The sequence below is a fragment of the Scomber japonicus genome, chromosome 11 (assembly GCF_027409825.1).
Source record: "Scomber japonicus isolate fScoJap1 chromosome 11, fScoJap1.pri, whole genome shotgun sequence".
Classification (NCBI taxonomy): Eukaryota; Metazoa; Chordata; class Actinopteri; order Scombriformes; family Scombridae; genus Scomber; species Scomber japonicus.
The window spans coordinates 32,386,454-32,409,136 of record NC_070588.1 but is presented as its reverse complement, the minus strand read 5'-3'; the positions used below and the strand labels follow the sequence as shown (position 1 = coordinate 32,409,136).

General features: G+C 41.1%; 1 protein-coding gene across 1 annotated transcript in view; it reads left to right on the top strand.

The window, feature by feature from the left end:
• The window catches only part of LOC128367707 (serine/threonine-protein kinase Nek5-like), a 47,581-nt gene that overhangs the window by 1,415 nt on the left and 23,483 nt on the right, over positions 1 to 22,683 (top strand). Inside the window, exons 2-9 of the mRNA XM_053328318.1 lie at positions 1,058 to 1,194; positions 2,719 to 2,815; positions 2,910 to 3,007; positions 3,086 to 3,169; positions 6,119 to 6,189; positions 8,444 to 8,530; positions 10,520 to 10,574; positions 20,776 to 20,889. Of these exons, the coding sequence (XP_053184293.1) occupies positions 1,058 to 1,194; positions 2,719 to 2,815; positions 2,910 to 3,007; positions 3,086 to 3,169; positions 6,119 to 6,189; positions 8,444 to 8,530; positions 10,520 to 10,574; positions 20,776 to 20,889 (743 nt within the window). The remainder of the gene's footprint in view (positions 1 to 1,057; positions 1,195 to 2,718; positions 2,816 to 2,909; positions 3,008 to 3,085; positions 3,170 to 6,118; positions 6,190 to 8,443; positions 8,531 to 10,519; positions 10,575 to 20,775; positions 20,890 to 22,683) is intronic.

The window sequence follows — 22,683 nt, the reverse complement described above, 5'->3', positions numbered from 1 at the left end:
CAATGGGAGTGATATGTCTCCTCTTATTATAATGTCTCTGGTTAAATGCATTATTATGTAGCCTAGCCTAATTGTTAATTCTCTGCATAAATTATTTGTAGCCTTAAATGCTTATATGTCATCTTATTCAAATTATTAATTTATCTGTGAAGTTTAGATGAAATAATTATAACAACCTTGGGTTTGGTTAATATATCCCTAACCAGTTTTCACAACTGACTCATAAAACTTATGTATTGGATCAGGGAGGCTGTTCCTAATCTGATTGAGGATGAGGAGTACAGGGGACCTGTTCAGGAGCCACCCACAAAGAAACGGAGAACATTGGGAGAAGACATGCAGAGGAACAGACACACAGAGGACCAGAGACATTCGTGTGTCTTTTAAGTTATATATATATATATATATATATATATATATATATATGTTGTCAATATGTAATATTATGTAATTGTAATATAGTTGTGGAGAATGCTGTGACAGGCTGTGACAAATGTATGACACTGATGCTGTTTTTTGTCTTGATTAGAGAGGGTATTAAAATCATCTGTTTTATGTTTAATTTTTGAAAATAACTTGATTCTAAATTCTTTGTATATGTTACATTTTAATAGAAAAAGTTCTCTTTCATTCTCTCTTCTCAACCCACACTCACCTTAGACACTCCCCCCTCCACTCACTCACTCATTCACTCACTCACTATTGATTTGTATAGATTCAGCTGAAATCATACCCTTGTTGTGAATTTATCCCTTGATTGTATTGTATAGTATTTGATAGCATAAAGTCTAATTATAGCTGTAAATTGTTACTTTTTCTATGAAATTAAATTATTATTGTGGAACTGTAGTCATTTTCCGACTGTTCATTTGAATGCTTATGCTAGATTAGGCAGGGAAATCTGTTGGCACACCAGCCCCACCAAAAAAAATGTTCACCAGCCGCCACTGATGTCTACTGTCATAAACAAGAAACAGATCATCACCTAGCATTATGACATATGGTGCAGCTTCAATTATCTATTTGAATCTGCACATTTCTGTGTTTTTTGTTGCAGGTCTTTCGGGTGTTATGAACAAGTATGAAGTTATCAGTCAGATTGGAGAGGGTGCGTTTGGGAAGGCCTTCCTGGTCAGAGACAAAGGGGGAGGTGGAGACGGACAGTGTGTGGTCAAACAGATCAACCTGAGGAAGGTAAAACTGCAGCATGTTCATCAGTGCACTGATTTAAAAAAAAAACCAAACATATAATACTTTTTTTGGGGGGGGAAACAACAACAACATACTGTTTTGTAAGCAGAGTTCACTTTTATTCTGAACTTTTATCTTGCAATAGCTTGTCTTTATTGATAATGAAATGAAGTTCTACAAATGAAGTGTGTATACACTGTATGTACATTGTTGAATACTTGATTCTATAGAGAGAAAAAAACACTTAAAACAACCAGGACAACTTCTTTCTATGAACAATGTAAATAAATTCTTTTGGCTGGGAAACCTTTACCTGGCCGTTACATTTGATTTAACAGGGAAATGAAATGAGATCAAAGTGTTTCTATCCACTGTGGTGCAGGAGTTTTTCCATCCTGTTTCATTTTATACAAATGTATTTCCTATTTACTGTAAGTTAATTATGATGTTATTTTGAAGATGAGTTTTGATATGCTCAAGAGATGATCAACTCATAAAATATGACACATTACTATAAATTCACCTACCTGTTACACATATCAAGTAGCAAGGCAACAACAACAACATGCAACAGGATTTCTCTTGTACTCTTGTATTTTCCCATCATAGTATGATATCTTTACTAGAGGATTAAAATGTATTTATTATTTATTTATGTATTCATTTATTTAACATGGCAGTGTACATTAGTCTAGTCTACTGTAAATTAGGGCTGGGCAATTAATCGAAAAATAATGGAAACCGACATTTAGAAACTATGATCGACTTAATCTTGCTCATGTCAAGTAATGGTGGTGTTCACTGTTGCCATGACAGTAAAGGTTGCATATCTTTAAGGAATTGTAAAACTTGTCTCCAGTGATCATTTGAACCCAAACCATGATCTTTACATAGTTCTAATCAAGTAAACTAGACATTAACCACAGCGTCACACCTTAAAACATCTTTATTTTACCTCCCTAAAGATCCTCATGTGTGAGGGCAGCAGTGGAAAATACTATGGAATGGATTTCCATTGGTCATGTACCTCCTCACCTCCTCTAATAACTTTAGGGATCCCTAAACTTTGTTTGTGAACAACCACATGCTAGTTACAAACATGCTAAGTTAATATGATGAACAGGCTAAACAGGCTAACATGCCTGCTAAACATCAGCTTGGTAGCATTGTCATTGTGAATATGTTAGCATGCAGACATTAGCATTTGGCTCACATAGCTCCTAGCATGCCTGTAGACAGAGGTCCAAAAACAGACCCTTAAATTAGACTAGTTATTAAAATATGGTGTAAAATAGATTCATAATAAAAAACATGTAAAAAAGGAAACATTCATTATTAAAGTACATAATACACACAATTCATTATTAAGCTACACAATACAGGACATTAGACTGCAAACCAAAACGCATAATTAAATATCAAACCAATTCAAAATCCTTAAGAGTTCATTAAATGTAACTAGTTGTTACAGAGGTTAATATGCATTTACACAGCTAGGAAAGGGTTAACCGTGTGTTTACTGCTCAGATGTCAGCGAGAGAAAAGGAAGCGTCTCTGAAAGAGGTGACGCTGATGTCCAAGATGAAACACCCCAACATTGTTACCTTTATCCGCTCTTTTCAAGGTGTGTGTACCTCTGCAGTGAAGGTTTCATTATGTAATCATTTCTTTATGTCAGCAGTATTTGCACTGATGTCAAAAATACTGTGTGTGTGTAGAGAGGGGCAGCCTGTGTATAGTGATGGAGTACTGTGACGGAGGAGATCTGATGAAGAAGATCAACATACAGAGAGGAGTCGCCTTCACTGAGGCCAAGGTACACACACACACATGCACACGCACACACACACACACACACAGATAAACACACAGTGACAATGTGCTGTGTTGGTAGATCGTGGATTGGTTCGTTCAGATCTGCCTGGGCCTCAAACACATCCATGACAGGAAGATTCTCCACAGAGACATCAAATCTCAGGTATCTGACTTGCATCACTGCTGCACACACACACACACACACACACACACACACACACACACACACACACACACACACACACACACACATCCAGCTCTTACACATGAGGGTCAAGTTAGCACAAGGCAGGGACTGACAGACATTTCATTACACAAACACACTCAGACCTTTGGTTAAACTCACTCAATCAACTTTTATTTATTTAGCCACAAATCACAACAAAAGTTATCTCAAGGCACTTTAAACATAGAGCAGGTCTAGACTGTACTCCTTCATTTAATTTAAAGGCACACAACATTCCCACATGAGCAAGCAGCAGCAACAGCAGCAAATAAAAACTCCCTAAAAGCTCAGGCAGAACGGACTCTAAGTGAGCGACCTGCCTGCTTCCACGTCTAATATAATTGGCTCCGTTTTTCTACCATACGGCCAAACTGGAAGTGCCCAGGGGCCCTTGATCACAAAGGGGCCCTTCGTTTGTTTGTATGTAAAGCACGTTGAGTTGCCCCTGGGTATGAAATGCGCTATATAAATAAAGCTGCCTTGCCTTGCCTCCACGATTGGTCGGACTTCACAGAAATAGACACACTCTCTTGGCGTTGATATTGTCGCTTTCATGCTAAGAAAATAAAATGTCATGATTGACTGTTTCATTTCTCATCTTCACAGCTGGGAAAGTGACAAATGGTCAGCGTGTCACAATGCACTGTGGTTAGTTTGTATCATCTGGTGTGCAGAAAAATTGATCACTTAGCGGAAAATGGACAGAGCCGGCTGTATCCAAAAGTCCTGTGGAGAAGTCAAGAAAAGAAAGATTATGTTTGAGTTTGTGGAGGAGCTGGACTTTTAGCACCTGACCTGCTGTTTGCTTAACATGCATTTTGCATCACTGTGGTGTGATGCTGCTGTGGGACTTGATTTATAATGTGCATTATATGTTGGCTTTGCAGTGTGTGAAGTTGCCTTGCTCACTCAGTGACACTTATTTTGAAACATGCATCAGCTGTGTGTGCATCAGGATGGCATTGTTGTGTACTCAGTCACATACCAGTAATAACTGCTGTGCTTGGTTTTCAGAGAACACCAATATTACTATCATCTTGAGCCATACACTGCCTTGAGATGATTTAATCCACTGTATCATTGTCTTGTGATTTGTGAATGCAGCAGTGTTTCAGCACTTGAAGTAGAATTAAGAAATTCAGGATCACTGAAAAAGCCAGGCTTGACCAAGTCTCATCAGTGCATCCTGGCTTAATCTGTTGCACCTATGTCAAGCTAGGTCTAAGTAATTTAGATAAGTACGTTCACGGCTTTCTTACACAGACCACTCAATCGATCACAGATTTACTGATGCAGACATGGAACAAACACGTGCTGCACACCTCTCACCAAGTCAGCAACAACTTCTAATGGAAACTAATGAGGAGGTGAAACATAAAGGTTCAAAGAGAAATAATTAATAAACTGAGAGAAAAAGCCTGACAGACAATAACAGACTGACTGAATGTGTAAGTAGTCCATATTTAATAACCAGTGCTCCACTGAAAGCATCATAATTACAATTCAAGGAGTTTCTTTGTCATTTTCACAATGAACAGTTTACATTTTGCCTTAAAGTGAGCAGTGGAAGTTGATGTTACTGAGGATAATTACCATAAGCACTAATTACAAACAAGCTCAAAATATTTTGAAATTGCAGGGTGGGTAACATCGGGCAGTGAGATGGTGTGGGGGGGGTCATGAGTGTCAGTGTGTCTCTGGGGGTATTAATCCAGCCTTGCTGTTTTTCATGGTTAGTTATTCTGTTGGTTATTTTCTATCTAATTGTTTCACAGAGAACAATTCCCAGAGCCAACAGTGACATCTTCAAACTGTGACCCAAATATATTCAAATTTACAATGATAATTACAAAATCTCACATTAGAAAAGCTGCAGAGACATTTTGATGACTTAAACCATTACAGTTGTTTTCTTTTTATCTGTTGATTTCTTATCCATATATGGAATGGAGCAGGTGGCCTCGCATAGCTTGGTTATGCTCATGATCAAACAACAGTGTGAAATGAAATGAACAAGTTGACATTCATTAGGCTGAAACGAGCAATTTACAAAAAGTGTGTGCAGTTATTTGTGGAATCTGACTTTGAGTATTCAATTCGAAACATTTTAAAAAGAAAAAAATGTGAAAATGATGAACAATGTTTAGTAGTTTGTCTGTATTGTTCCAGGATGTATAAAGGGTCATTATGGATCCAATCAGATCACAACTGCTGCTGGAAACTGACATGACCGGCATTCCTAATGGAACCTGCACATGATTGATAACATTATCCACTTACTCTGATGTTAAAGTCTGTGTAAAGTAAGAATAAATATATGTTCTGAGTTTGACATACCACAGAAAAGTGTGTTGTTAACCACCCTGCCAAATTTGAATGTATTTATACCTCTACAGCAGCAGGGCGGGTTTATGCTAATCATTTTCAGACCCGCCCACTAAATCCTGAACACAGAAATGTTGAAACACAGTTTGTGAAGCCTAGCTCCACAATTCAAATCTAAATGGTTGAAATGCTTTTTACACCTTTTTTAGAAATACATTTATGACCTATTTAATGTGTTTAGAAGAACATGTCTGAATTCACTTTACACAGTCTTTAAGTTTTTGAATTTGATAGTATTATTAATTGTAGAGTACAGAGGGTTGTACGGCCAAAGTGTCTGAGGCTCATTTTGTTCTGAACAAAGACCTCGCTTTGTGCCAACACCCAGAATAAGTTGACACAACTGACCACAGACCACTCTCTGTTCACTACCATTACCATCTTTCATCAGTTATATCTACTTCCTCACACACACATTCAGGCACACATGATACATGCCCAGTCACTGTTTTTCTGTTGGAACACAGACATGCTTTCATTCCTTCTCTCCCTCTGGTCTAGAATATCTTCCTAACCAACGGAGGGATGAAAGCAAAGCTCGGGGACTTTGGAATCGCAAGAATGTTGAATAAGTAAGTCAGTGTCATCTTCACACACCCCCACACACAAACACACACACACACACACACACACACACACACACACACACACACACACACACACACACACACACTGACTCAAACAGTGCAGCTGTTTATCACTGAGGGCTCTGTAACACATGGAAGACCTCCAAACAAGTCATTATCATTCCACACACTGTCGACCGGGACATGTAAACACATATGCTGGTGGAAATACAGCTTGGCCTGAAGTCTGTACAATTAAACTGAGCTTATGACAAAAGTAGGAACAAATGTGTGTCTTATAAATGACACTGTGTATGTATTTTCAGTTTTTCACCCCAGACTAGCTAACTTGATTCATCATGGGGTGAAATGAACAAGTTACAGCAGTATAGAGGCAGGGGTGAGAAAGGAAATAAGTGAAAAATAAAATAAGATATTAGATAAATGACATTAAAACATACTGTGTTTTTAATCATTCATTTAATTTGTTTTATACACGTAGAGGTAAGGAATGCAGACCTGCTCAATCTGACTGTCTGAATCATCTGCTGCTGTCTGTCAAGAGGCAATGTACAGTAATAAATAAACAGCACGGAGGACTAACTCTGCACTCAAGTTCAATGTGCTTCAGATCAGCTGAACATTGTAAACACAACTGCCAGTGTTGGGGTTTGTGAGAAGCCAGTGAGGGATTATACCCTTATTACCAGTTGGTTAGGGCACCTGTACATGCATAAATGATGGAATTTTTTGTATAGCATGAATGCGTAGCCATGTTATGCTCTCCAGGTGAAGCTGCTCCTCATCAGGTGAAAAGAAGCAACTAGTGAGTCTTTGGTCTTGTGTGGTTTTGCTGTATTTTCAGAACATGAGTGCATGTGGTGTCTCTGCTTACTGTTTCCTGTTTACAGGTCACACTCATTTTACTTCAGCAGCCACATACAGTCAAGTGGGCCAGAAAAGTAAAACCATTCAATAATAATGTACTATATAATGTCATAAATATACAATAAATATAATATGTAATATAACTTTACTATAATAAGCTATCTATTCACAAAACAGATGAACCGCCTGAGATGTGTTAAGAAAAATGAGTGCAGATTCAACAATATCATGTCTCAGTTTTTTCAGGTTATTTTGCACAGAAGCTGCTGATTGATGTTTAATAGACAGACAGACAGACAGACAGGCAGGCAGGCAGGAAGACAGACAGACAGACAGACAGACAGACAGACAGACAGGCAGGCAGGCAGGCAGGCAGACAGACAGACAGACAGACAGACAGACAGACAGACAGACAGGCAGGCAGGCAGACAGACAGACAGATAGATAGATAGATAGACAGACAGATAGACAGATAGATACTTTATTGTCCCCGAAGGGAAAATTTTTCTTGGACTCTAAGTGCTGAGATAGCTGCCACCATAGTTAAAAAGAATAAAGAAAGTAAAAGTAAAGTTGCACAGTTCCGTACAAGGTAACAGTAAGGGGATTCCACCAATCATAGCAGCATCAACATGACAGCAATGCATACCTCACACTGTTTACAAAGTCTTATTTATTATTCTAATGGAAGTATGGATATTTAAATCTGTTAAACTTGCAGATGGGGGTTCTGTAACGTTTACCAGATGGTAACAGTTAGTATTCTGGATTGAGGATGTGGGCAGAATCAGAAGAGGCTCTCTGTGCCAGTCTGAGAAATATGAATGGTTTAAATTTGATACGTGCACAATATGTATTCATTGGTTTTTCAGACAATTGTATTCTGGTCAGAGTGGAAACATCTCTAAAGCAGCATTCTACATGAAGTAGGCTGCTCACAGTTTAACCTGGCATCACACTTATGCAGTGGGCTGGATTGGATCCTTTGGCAGGCTGATTTTGGCCCGCAGGCCGTATGTTTGACATCCCTGGTTTACATAATAAAACAAGCATTCATCACCCAATCCTACATGCCTCAAAACTGATACTATACAGTCTGAGCCACAATGTGACCAAGATTGTACTGCACCTGTGCACAGTGTCATGTATCCTTACTAGCTTCTCATCAATAGAAGCTCATCATTTGAAAAGCTGTGCCCTGGTTTAGCCAATAGAAGTGTTTCTACCTCTGCAGCAGCTCTGCATCTGACAAATGTTTGTGAAAACTGAAAACATTCAGCAGGTCACCACAAAAGAGAAACAACTGTAGAAATAGAAAAACATATTTAAGGTTGGAGGTAATGTGCTATGCTTGTGCCCTATGTCTATGCAGCACCATGGAGCTGGCCAGGACTTGTGTTGGGACACCATACTACCTCTCCCCAGAGATCTGTGACAATCAGCCCTACAACAACAAGACGTATGTATTGTCATCACTCTGCACAGCACTCACAGCCTGAACTGACTTTCTCTCTGACATTCTGTAATGAGCTTCAGTGGCTTCACGTGGACACTAACAAAGTCAAGGCAGAGCTCCAACACACACATGTATCATCATGAGGAATACTGAAGCTTTAATCCTGACAAATGTGTGCTGCAAGGCACAACATCCTGTCTTCATTCTTAAACTGTGTCCCAACAAAGTGCTCACAACAGAATATCAGTATAAAGATGCCTACATGCCTACATTACATGTGTTTGATGAGGAAGCTAAAGAAACATCAACAAAAGCATAAAAATACATATTACATTTTTGGAAATAGTTGAATGACATCTTTTGACACATCTTACATCACTGTTAGTCTCAAATCATCAAAACAACCAATTATCAGCTACTGTGAAAAAGAAAGGTATATTATTCATGTTCTAAGATAAATAAGTATCTATGACAGTACTTGATGTTAGAATTTGAACGTTAAATTTAGTATAGTACAATAGCAATTAATATGAGCATTTACAACACTACAACAGTTTCTCTTTTTTATGATATCGAACCACGCTCTCTTCTAATGTCATTTTTTCAACTATTCTCTTTGAACTTGCTTCTCAATTTGGTATAACTATAAGGAATGTCTGATTCTTACAAATAGAACATTTAATTACTCAACAATCAAAATAAACAAGAAAAAGAAAAAAGAAAAAAAAAGCTCAGCCCCAGCCATCACCGTACAGTGTTCAGGCTCCTCACACAGCACTGTAAACATGATCGCAGAATACTGTAAATCCACATGAACACACTGAGGTCAAAGGTCAGTCATCACCTTGGATTGGCTCTGATGCATTTTCACTCCTGACAGTGTCTGTTCACTGAGCAGCCATCAGTCCTGTGTGTTTGATTAGAGCACTTCTGTAGTCATGCTGTCATCATCTGGTCACACTGCAGCACAGCAGAGGGGTGTTCACTTCAACAAGTACACACACACATACAGACACACACACACATACAGACACACACACACATACACACACACACACACACACACACATACATACACACACACACACACACACTAACAGGGATTGCAGATGTGTTGCAAACTCAACATCTCAAGGTAATTATCATTCTCTTTCCCTGTGTGTGTGTGTGTGTGTGTGTGTGTGTGTGTGTGTGTGCGTGCGTGTTTAAACAGACCACTGCTCTGTTATCTTCTGCTGTCTTGTTTTGATACAGCTGACTTAGGTCAGTGTTGCTTCCTCTTTCCCACACTCTCACACACACACGTCCATATTTCTATTCTTATGAGACTTTCAATGACATAATCCATGTCCTGGCCCCAAACCCTTACCTAACCTTTACCTATACCAAGTCTAAACAGAACACTGAATCCTTTAAAGAAGGGGGGAAAATGTCCACAATTTCCAAAAATGTCCTCAATGTTTGCCCTGACAGGGCCTCACAAAGACAGTAAAAGAATGCACACACAGACATGCACGCACAGTCGCACACACACACACACACACACACACACACACAGACAGACACACATGCACACACAAACACAAATAAACACACACACACACACACACACACACACACACACACAAGCCAAAAGCAAACATCAAAGAAGTTGATTTACTCATTACAGAGGTGAAAAACTTTTTACTTCAGTGACTCTTTGTTTCTACTGTTCATGACTTAAGCTCAAGGGGATGAGGTAGAAGAAGGGTGGGGGTGGGGGTGGGTGTTCAGCTCCACCCGGGCATCCTGTTTCAACAAGAAATATGTCAAGTTACACAGGACAAGATGTACTGAAAGTGCAGCTTCATGGTGACTTCATAGTTACACTCCCTGAATCTCTTGAGTTTGAAAACATCAGTTTGTCTAAAATGAATGTCCCATGCATTTTAAATCCCTACTCTGTGTGTGTGTGCGTGTGTGTGTGTGTGTGTGTGTGTGTCCTCTCTGCAGGGATATCTGGTCTCTGGGTTGTGTCCTGTATGAACTCTGCACACTAAGGCATCCAGTAAGCTGCACCACACCCTGCACATCACACAGCTGGAACCTGCAAGGCTCTAACTCTAACTTTAATTTAGCCTCCTCATAATTCCAATGCTGAGATGCAGATGATAAGAAGAGAAAGAGTAATGTTTACTGTGTTCATCATTGTAGTTTGTACACAAAGTACAGCTGAGACTGATGGGAGCAGGTTGTTTATTGAACCAAATTCAACTAAATGTGTAAAATATGGGGCGTGTACGTCAGTGATATCAGTAGGATGCCATGCATGAGTGGAGAATGTGTGTGTGTGTGAGTAAAGTACATGAAAGCAAAGAAAAGAACACTAAACTTCTCTTCTCTTCTACTAGAATAAACAAGTGCCTGTAGAGAGAGAGAGAGAGAGAGAGAGAGAGAGAGAGAGAGAGAGAGAGAGAGAGAGAGAGAGAGAGAGGAAAACAGCTGTAGCAGCAACTACACGGTCACGGAATAGAAGAGAAAAGAAGAGAAGAGAATATCATAGAATAGAATAGAAGAGAAGAGAAGAGAATAGAAGAGAATATCATAGAATAGAAGAAAAGAGAATATCATAGAATAGAAGAGAAGAGAATAGAATAGCATAGAATTGAAGAGAAGAGAAAAGAAAAGAAGAGAAGAATAGAATATCATAGAATGGAATATCATAGAATGGCATCTGTCCTTTCGTGCTTTCTTTCGTTCCTTCCTGTCTTCTCTTCCTTCCTTCCTTCATACCTGTCTTCTCTTCCTTCCTTCCTTCCTTTCTTTCATTCTTTCTTTCTTTCTTTCCTGTCTTCTCTTCCTTCCTTCCTTCTTTTTAAAGGGCTGGCCCACATCAGATCATAGTGTTCTGTTTGTGGCCTTTGAATGAAGATGTTTGTGGCCCTCCTGTTGTACAAGAACATATAATGAGATAAGGAGTGCTACATCTGAAACAAGTGCTGAGTAGTCAATAAAACAAACAATAAAAATGAACCAATAGGACAGACAACATAAACAATCATACAATAGGGCAATAAATAGTGTAAGAAAATGGTGTAAAAATATAACTAATAGAAGTATTGCACTTACGACTGAATATCTATCAGCTTGGGGGCCCACGGGTAAAAACTGTTTTTGAGTCTGTTTCTTTGTGCCTTTAAGTTCCTGTATCTCCTAGCAGAGGGCAGCAGAGAGAATAGTTTGTGATTTTCTTAGTTCTGCAGAGACATCAGGAGCTGCAGATGTCTTCCAGAGAGGGCAGAAATCAGCCGATGGTTCTCTCTGCCATTTTTATCTCCCTCTGCAGAGCTTTTCTGTCAGCAACCAAACATTCAGCATACCACACCGAGATGAAGTATGCCAACTCAATGCGTGTCCACATTGCACAAAATTGGACACTTCACTCCCTTGGGTCCCCAGCCACACACCCACCAAGTATGGATTTGACAGGATGAACAGTTCAAGAGATACACAAAGAGCAAACTTACAAACAGATGTACAGATTGAGATTATGAATATCTGAAACAAACTTCATGATAATCCATCTAAAATGTGTTCAGATATTTGATTCAGGACCAAAGTGTTGGACAGACTGACTCTAATAAGCCAATGACATAATAAAAATCCTGAACCTTTACAAATGAAAGAACTGGAGCCGATAACCTGATAATATACTAACATCACTGTAGAGGTTTAAAATAAAGAGCTTGATGTGTTGCAGTGGCTTACTCTGTTAGCATAAGTTGCTTCTCCACAGGCAGTGTCTGTAGCTAGCCCAACTGTGCAGGTAAACAAAGTCCACACTGGAAACGTTTTGTGGTGAAGAAAAAATATAAAAGATCTCCAGCTTTATTCCATAAGGTTAGAAAACGAAGTAGCTTGCTAATACACTTGCAGCAACAAAAAAATGCTAAAAGACAGGTAAGAAAGCCATTTGCTTCTTCAGCTAACAAGCTCCGACTGACTGTTTGCTCTCAGGTCAACAAGCGATCTACACGCCGTTCTTAAAGGGGAAGCGTACCTTTTTTCAACATGCACTGAATCACATTGAATAATGAATAGTTAAACACCAATATGTTTTTTAACGCTTTTTAACCACTTATTCAAACGTATAAATGAAAATATTAATCATTACATCATATATACTTAATTATGCATCTTTTTTAACCCATTTTAATCATGTTAACTTTACTTATAGTGATGAACTGTACTTCTGCCTCTACATACCCGGCCCCTAATTGCTTTCTAGGGAAGAAACAATTACAACTATGCAAAGAAAAGCTTTCTTCCTAATAACACAAAGCAAATAACACTCTCAAGTCAGGTAAGTAAACAGTCCTTCTCATGCTGCTTCTTGAAGTAAGCAGAGCTTTGTTATTGGCCTCTCAAGCTCATTAGTCTTTGTCTTGACTCGAACTTTGCGAACCATTCCATGCTCATCCTCCATAGTCTTGACGATCCTTCCCATCAGCCAGGATCCCCTAGGCGCTGACTCATCGACGATCAAGACTACATCTCCTGGGATGAAGTTCCGTGATGGATGGTTCCATTTCTGTCTTTTCTGGAGTAAAGGGAGATACTCTCTAGTCCAGCGCTTCCAGAAGAGATCACTCATATACTGAATTTGCCTCCATCTTCTGCGCGCGTAATTGTCATCTGTCTGGAAGAGTCCCGGTGGTAAGTTTGGTTGAGTCTTCAGCAGCAGCAAGTGCTGTGGCGTGAGAGCTTCCAGATCATTCATATCATTTGAAGGCGTGGTAATAGGCCTACTGTTCAGAATAGCTTCACATTCACAGAAGAACGTTTGAAGACCTTCTTCATCCAAGCTTTGTTCTCTCAGCGTAGCAACCATGATCTTTCTGATGGAGCGGATGATTCTCTCCCACACCCCTCCGTGGTGTGATCCGGATGGAGGATTGAATATCCATTTGATGTCACGCTGGAGCAAGCTGTTCTCAATTTTTGAAGTATTCCACTCCTTTATAGCTTTCCTGAGCTCGCGGTCAGCTCCGACGAAGTTAGTCCCATTATCGGATCTCATTTCCTTCACTTGACCCCTCCTTGCAATGAAGCGACGCAGAGCATGAATAAAGGAGTCTGTTTCCAATTATGTCGCCATTTCGATGTGGACCGCACGACTTGCGAGACAGGTAAATATTACCCCGTACCTTTTTACATATGATCTTCCTCGTTTTACATTGAATGGTCCAAACAGATCCACTCCACTTCTGGTAAAAGGTGCTTCGTCCGGTACAACTCTGTTTCTTGGTAAGTCCGCCATCATTTGTGTGCCTGATGCACCATGTTGCCTTCGACAGGTGGTACAGTGAGACAGCATTTTCCTGATTATTGAGGGGGCGTCAATAATCCAGTATCGTTGACGTACATGAGACAAGACGTGATTGCGTCCGCTGTGTCCCAGTCGCTCATGTGCATCCTGGAGAATCAGATCAGTCACATGATGGTCTTTAGGCAGAAGCATTGGGTGCTTGGCTTCTGTCGGCATGGATGCTCGACTGAGCCTCCCTCCAACACGAAGGATTCCCTCCTGAAGTTGCGGATTCAGTCTACAGATTCGACTACTTTTCTTGATGGGCTCCTTTCTCTGAAGAGCAGATATTTCCTCTTGAAATTTCCTTTGCTGACAATGGTGGATGATATCCAGCTCAGCTTGTCGCAAATCGTCCAGGGTCAGGTAAGTCTGTTTGAGACACCTCTTGTATTTTGTCATTTCTTTGTTCAATTGTTCTTGGTCCTTGTATTTTTCGTTAATTTCTTTTCTCTTCTTTGACAGGTTTATCAGGGTTCCTTTAACTCGAATGAGCCACGCCACGGCTTTCTTTAGCTGTATCCAGGAAGAGAAGTATTCTGTTAGTTGTTGCATTACATCAGTGCTTTCTTCTACTGTCGTAGCATTAACGAGTATGCCTTTCTTGACCTCAGGATCTGCGACTGTAAGCTCCTCTAACTGAACAGGCTTGTCTGGCCATTCTCTTTCTGGCTTGCTGAGGAAGTCAGGCCCTGAGATCCATGCCTCGTTCTGCACAAGGACACTCACTCTTTGTCCCCTGGAAGCGTAATCGGCTGGATTCAACCGTGTGTTGATGTAGCTCCATTGCTCCGCTCTTGATGCTTGTAAGATTGTAGTGACCCTGTTTGCCACAAATGTCTTAAATCTGATGTTCTCGTTTGCTATGTACTTAAGTACGGCAGTGCTGTCTGTCCAGAACTTAGAATCTGACAGCTCCAGCTGCAGTTCTTTCTTCAGCGTGATGTCCACCTTCACAGCTAAGGTTGCCGCCGTCAGCTCCAGCCGCGGAATTGTCGTGGGTTTAAGAGGGACAACCCTTGCCTTTCCCAAGACAAATGAACAGTGTATTTGGTTGCTGTTGTTCTTCTGAACCAGGTACGTCACAGTACCATAGCCTGTTTCGCTCGCATCACTAAAGTGATGTAGTCGAGCCTCCACTGTTTCTCCAAACTCTGGTGGCTTAAAGCACCGATCCACCCCAACATTGGTGAGTTGCTGAAGCTCTTCCATCCACCTAGACCATTGTTGGGCAAGATGGTCTGGCACAGCGTCATCCCATCCTGTTCGCAGTCTGCACAGTTCCTGCAGGATGTGTTTGGCAGGCAGAATGACGGGAGACAACATCCCCAGTGGGTCATATACTGAACTCATCATTGACAAGATTCCCCTTCGGGTGAGAGGCCTCTGCTGGATGTTCACGTGGAACTTAAACTGATCCGACCGGATACACCACTGGACCCCTAAAGCCCTCTCGATGGCGAGTGATTCCTGGTCAAAGTCGAGGTTTTTGACTTCTGTAGCCCGGTCCTCTTGTGGAATACTTGTCAACACATCCCGGTTGTTGGTCATCCATTTCGTTAGTCTGAATCCTCCTGTTAGACAGATGGCCTTCAGGTCTTGGTATGGCTTGACTGCTTCTTGTTCAGATGCAACTGATCTCAAACAGTCGTCAACATAGAAGTTGCATAAAACCGTATCCACTACTGCCGCATCAAAACTGCTCTTGTTATCTTCGGCGCATCTTCTTAAAGCATAACTCGCGCAGCTTGGTGAGGAGGTGGCGCCGAACAAGTGAACTTCCATCCTGTATTCTTGCAGCTCTCGTGAGACGTCACCGTCCGGCCACCACAGGAACCTGAGAAGGTCAGCGTCTTCAGGTGGTACTTTAACTTGATGGAACATTGATTCCACATCCGCCATTAGTGCGACTGGCTCTTGGCGGAACCTTGTTAAGACGCTGATGAGACTGCTTGTCATGTCAGGCCCTTGCAGTAGTTGTTCGTTGAGTGTGATTCCTTGGTAAGAAGCCCCACAGTCGAATACCACTCGTATTTTCCGCTTTTTGGGGTGGTAAACACCGTGATGCGGGATAAACCACACCTTTCCATCGCTCCGGTTTAGATCTTTGTTTGGCACTTTTACAGTGTAGCCCTTTTTTATCATCTCGTTCATGAAGCTGACGTAATCCTCTTTGAACGTCTGGCTTCTCTGAAGCTTCTTCTTCATGTTGAGCGCTCGTTGCTCTGCCACTGCTCTATTATTGGGCATTTTCACATCTTTGTTCTTCAACAGCAAACCAATTGAGTAGTGGCCGTTGACCAGCTTGGCTGATTCAGAGACTCGTTCCATGAAAAGCTGGTCTTCCTTCGACATTTCCAAATGCTCTACTTGAGCGTTTTCTGGAAAATCACACTTGAATTGCTGAGCCCATAATTCTTCCAGTCGAGCCACTGAGATTCGATTTATCTTAATCCGTGGGCATCCATGTTTTGTCCGACTTTTAATGTTCTCATGCAGCGGCCCGTTTACGGTCCATCCCAGGGCTGTACGTACTGCATACGGACCATCTTTGATGCTGCGGATTACTTCCTCTGGTTCAAGGGCTTTTGCCACATCAGTTCCAATCAAAAGACCGACATCTGCATTGATGGAAGGGATTCGTACACCTTGCAGATGTGGCCACTTATCCACGTCTTCTTGAGTAGGAATGTTCTCTTTACTCACGTGGATAGACTTTTGTGCAAAAACCTCTGTGAGCTCGATGAAGTCATCGCCTTCTAGGCTGCTCACTTCTAGGTCTGGTACAGCTTTGCAGGATACTGCCTTTTGTTCTCCCATCGTGGTGAGTAGGATATTCACATTTTTTCCTTGCAGGTGAAGGTCATTTGCTAGCTTGTTAGTGCAGAAGGAAGCGTTACTTCCTGGATCCAGGAATGCATAACAAGTAAGCGTCTTGTTTCCCTTCTTTGCCTTTACTCTCACAGGAACGATGGCGAGAATACTATCAGTACCCCCGGCCCCAGTCTGGGAGTTTGTGTCCCCTGCATCCACAAATCCACTAACCACCTTCGGAGACTCGTCCTTAGGCTCCTCCTTTGAAGCCTCTTCCTTTAGTGAGTCTTTGGGTTTCTGTTTTATGTGTAAGAGTGTAGGATGCGTTGCTGAACATATCTGACAACTCCTTTTTTCTTCACAGGCTTTACTCATGTGTCCTGCTGCTAGACAACTGAAGCAAAGCCCTTTGGCCTTGAGGAACTCCAATTTTTCCTTGTGCAACATTTTTTGAAGTTTCTTGCAGTGTTCCATTGTATGGTCTCCCTGACAGAAGATACATGGTTTATTAAAGGCCTTATCCACATTTGTTCCTTTCTCCTGAGTTTTCTTGTTTCCGTCCCAAACACTTTTCTCAGCTTTCTGTGCTTTTACTTCAGTGGCCAGTGTTGTGATGTTTTTCTTTCCACTTGTCTTTTCAGTCTTATTGTCTGTCTGGCGTCTTGTTTGTCCTGGGATTTCACCAAACACAGGGTGTGATGCCATTTCTGCTTGCATGGTGATGAACGTTACTACGTCTTTAAACTTTGTCCGTCGATCCTGCCTTTTCTGAATGTCTATGACAACACTCCTGAATCTCTCTCTCAGTCTGTAGGGGAGCTTTACAATGATAGTGCGCATATTAGCAGCATTTTCCATCTCATCTAAGTACTCAAGGTCAGTCATTGCATTACTGCAGCTTGTGAGAAAGAGGGCGTATGATTCAAGTGCCTTACTGTCTTCTGTTTTAATGATAGGCCAGTTTAAAGCCTTGTCCAGATAGGCCATGGATATCTTGTATTTATCCCCAAAGCGTTCTCTCAGAAGTCTCTTGGCTTCAGGATAGCCCTGGTCTGGGTCCTTATGAAAGCAACTGCGCACTAAGTCATTAGGCAGTCCAAGAGTGTGTTGTTCTAAATAGTAAAGACGATCTTTGCTATTTTCAGTCTTACTCTCTACACTGTGTTCAAACGCTCTCATGAAGAGACGATACTCTATAGGATCTCCTTTGAAAACAGGGATGTTCTGTGGTGGCAATGTAGAGAGCTTCTGTTGCCTTATTAGGTTTTCGGTGATGTCGTTTTGGCGCTGCATGACAGTAACCAGATTATCTATATTCACAGAATTGTCCGCTGAGGATACAGGAACTTGTATGACGTGGTCACCTGCATTTCTTCTTCTTGTATGGCTATGCTGACCGCCACTGTTAACACTTTTACTGTAGTTGACATCATATTTCACTGGAGCAGATGTTAGAACATCCATCCTACTTCCTTTAGATCTACCAGACACTTCTGAGCCTTCATATTTTTTCAACACGGCCAGTTGAGTATCAGCTGCAGCGAGCCCGGCTTGTAGCTCTGACTCTTCTTTTTCAGCCTTGAGTTGTAGTTCATGCTTTTCTAAAGCCTGTTTTTTCTTCAATGTAGCTGACTTGGCTAACAGAGCAGCTTTTCCTAACTCCACCTTTAAGCGTTCAGAACGAGCTGACGATGTTGCTGATGCAGCGCTCACAGACTTGGATTTTTTAGATTTCTTAGATGTGACTGACACACTATCTTCTGGTTTTATATCATCATTAAGCCTTTTAGCTTCTTCTTGGCGTATTTTAGCCGCTTGTGTCCATGAATTCACTTCTCATGCAAAGTCTGTGTGCTCACTGTTTCTTGGCTCAAACCAATCCCTTTGATCTGTGTTCATATTCTCTTTATATCCTGCCTGGCAAAATAGGTCTTTAACCTGCTCATTTATTTCACTGAAATATTTTATCAGTTCCACATATTTGGCCAACAGTTCTTTTCCAATGTTTTCCGCATTCACATCATCATCCATTAAATCATGCAGTTTGTTCTTTTTCTCAGTAAGTTGGCCCATTATGCCTCTTCTTAAGGATATTTTCATTTGCAGGTTATTTTCCAATCCTTTAAGCGTTGGTTTAACAACTCTCTTTTCTTTTTCCTCAGTTAATCCTACCATCTCTTCTGTTTCTGTCCCCGCCATGGTTGCTTTGCAGTAGGTAATTCCAGTAATTATACAGGTTCCATTTGCTAACCAACAGTCACAAAGCAGCAAAGACGAGTTGAGATCCACAAACCTCTCCAAAGGCTCCTTGTCCAATGTCAAGCAGGTTTTCTTACTAATGTAGAGGTTTAAAATAAAGAGCTTGATGTGTTGCAGTGGCTTACTCTGTTAGCATAAGTTGCTTCTCCACAGGCAGTGTCTGTAGCTAGCCCAGCTGTGCAGGTAAACAAAGTCCACACTGGAAACGTTTTGTGGTCAAGAAAAAATATAAAAGATCTCCAGCTTTATTCCATAAGGTTACAAAACGAAGTAGCTTGCTAATACACTTGCAGCAACAAAAAATGCTAAAAGACAGGTAAGAAAGCCATTTGCTTCTTCAGCTAACAAGCTCCGACTGACTGTTTGCTCTCAGGTCAACAAGCGATCTACACGCCGTTCTTAAAGGGGAAGCGTACCTTTTTTCAACATGCACTGAATCACATTGAATAATGAATAGTTAAACACCAATATGTTTTTAACGCTTTTTAACCACTTATTCAAACGTATAAATGAAAATATTAATCATTACATCATATATACTTAATTATGCATCTTTTTTAACCCATTTTAATCATGTTAACTTTACTTATAGTGATGAACTGTACTTCTGCCTCTACAATCACTTTATTGAAGTTTCATTTATTGGATATAACTTAGAAAATGCATACTCTCTCTATCTCTCTCTCTGTCTATCTGTCTATCTGATGCTGTCTGTCTCTCTCTCTCAGACAAACAGACGCACAGAGAGAGAGAGAGGCAGAGCGAGAGAGACAGACACATAGAGAGACTGACAGAGACAAAGAGAGAGAGACAGACAGACAGTGAGAGACAGAGAGAGAGAGAGAGACAGACAGACAGAAAGAGAGAGAGACAGACAGATAGAGAGAGAGAGACAGACAGAGAGAGAGAGACTTCTTTTTTAAACATCTCTGTTATTCTTCCTATAGCTTTACATTATTACAGTATTGGCTTCTACAATGATGATGTTCATTTATCTTGTCACTTGCCTAGCAACAGTTCTGTCATGACTTAAACAATTTGAACATCAAATGTAATGTGTATGTGAGGTAAGACAGCATAGCAGACAGTTTGTTTACCATTGTGCAAATATTTCAGTTCCACCAGCAGCTGAAGTATGGCAATCATAGTCAAAAACTACAAAAATAATGGCTTTAAAAATGTGTAAATCTTCATAGTTTCATGACATATGAAACTATGCAAGCAGGCTGTTTAACTTGTTACTTCTAACTGTTCTATTCCAATGTGTCAGTTAACCATGACAGTGACAGTGGACAAGCATACACAGTGGTGATATGTTGACATAAGCACAGGTGTAAATAATAAAATGAATGATGGTTGGATTCCTTTTAGCTTTTAGCTGCTTTAGATTCAGGGTTCTGCTTTGTGCTGCTCTTTTGGCTCTGTCACACTATCATGACTTATTGGGCCTCGAATAGAACAGAGACATTGTTAGTGTCATTAGTTACACCTGTGATTTTGATACTACAAGAAGTTAAAATGTCTGGTGTGGAAAAGCCCTGTTTTGTATCATCACCATCAGCTGTGGACTCGAGTGACAGAGCATGTTTTGTTCCATGGTGGAATATTTGAGGGCTCTGTCTAGTGGAGATATTTACACACTCAGCATTCAGACACTATATAATAAAATGGAGGGTAAATGTAGTGCACTGGATAGTAAATAAGGAGTGATATGAACTTTAGAGGAGTAACAAATTATGTTTTATCCCAGAGTGATCTTGGTGTGTGTTTGTGTGTGTGCGTGTGTGTGTGTGTGTGTGTGTGTGTGTGTGTGTGCCTTCACCTGGAGTTTGAGGGCAGCAGTCTGCGGCAGCTGGTCAGTAAAATCTGCAGGGGGCGCTATAATCCAGTGCCTAGCCGCTACTCCTATGATCTTCGTCTGCTGGTGACCCAACTCTTCAAGGTAAGCTCCCGTAAATCGCTGTAGCACTTTGCCGCGACTCAACCACCGGACATCAGCGTGGAGGACTAGGTCTCCGTACGCAGCATCGAGCTCATCCAATAACGCCTTGAATAAGCGGTGCTGAAGCGCTTTTGCTCGAATCGAGTTGATCAGTTTGACCACCAGAGTCATAACATGAGAAAAGTTCACGACCTTCCCTGCCAAGGTCTGCTGGTGAATGACACAGTGGTAATTCACGAAGTCAGGAAAATCATGGTCATTGCGGCACAGCGCGATAAATCCAGCGCACACACCGTGCATCGCTGGGGCTCCATCAGTAGTAATTGCCACCAGTTTGTAAATGGGGATGTCATTATCGCGGACATATTTTTTAAACTCATTGTAAATATCCTCACCTCTCGTTCTCTCTTTTAAGTGCAAAAGAGTGAGGAGATCCTCTTTTGTTGTAGAGTCCGGGAACACCATTCTGACAAATACAACAAGCTGAGCTGTTCCATTACATCCAGGGATTCATCAAACTGATGTGAAAAATATTCACAGTGTGATAAGTCTTTTAGCACTTGTCGATCCACGTCCCCTGACATTTCCTCGACTCTCCTGGCCACTGTATTGGGGCCAAGCTGGACACTGCGGAGCGCGGTTTTGATGTCGTCTTTGTTTTTGAAGCCGTTGAAAACTGTCTCTGCAGTGATGGCCATCGCCTCCTTGAATAAATCGCCATCTGTAAAAGGCTTCTTGTGTTTAGACAAAAGGTGACTTACACGAAATGAAGCTTCAGTCGCAGCCTTATTTTGAGCAGCAGGTTTTGTGAAAAGCGACTGCTGGGCCTTCAATCCCGCTTTCAGCTCAGCAACTTTCCTAGCACGGATTGCGCTCTTGGCGGGGAAGCTGTCTTTGAATTTGTCGTGGTTGGTGTTGTGGTGACGCTCCAGATTTCCTCTTTTAGACAATGCTAGAGTTTGGTGGCACCGCACACACACTTGTCTTTCACCATGGTGAAAAGAAATTCCTCTTCCCATTCTGGATGGAAATTATACGTTTTCGACTTCTTTCTTGGAGCCTCTGCTATGCCAGCTAACGACATTGCAGTGATGTGCCGTATATTGTCATTTTGCGACAGTTAATGTGCCAGTGATGTGCCTGTGATCTTATTGGTCAATTTAATGCAGCCTGTTGATATGAAAATATACAATGACTGGATCGAGAGAGATAGAGTGAAAGAGAGGAGCTTGCAAAACTGAACATAAATCAACCATAATGTATTTGTGTAATTATTCTTCTATTATTTTCGGGATCTACAGGGAATGTTTCAAAGATCTACCAGTCGATCGCGATTGACAGGTTGGCGACCACTGGTCTACAGCTAGCCAGTTAGCTGAGTTAGCTGCTGAGCTAGCCGTCAAGCTAGCAGCTGAGTTAGCAGCAGAAAGCTCTCAGACGTAGCATCCATGTTTCTGTTAGAGGTGGTGACTTTGATTGACAGGTGACACTTGGTAGGGGGCGGGGTTTCAGTGAACTCAGCGGGTACTCCCACAGTGTTTGGTAGCAGAGAAAGAGGCTGATTTTTACACAACTTTGAAGCCCGATTTCATATATTTGGTGATTTTTTTAATCATTCAAATTTGGTAGGGTGGTTAACAACACACTTTTCTGTGGTATGTCAAACTCAGAACACATATTTATTCTTACTCTACACAGACTTTAAACAACGTCACTTCAAGCTTACCAATCAGATGTCAGTGTCAGTTCAGACAGCAAAACCAGGGTTTTTAAAGAAGAGGAGGAGTACAAATG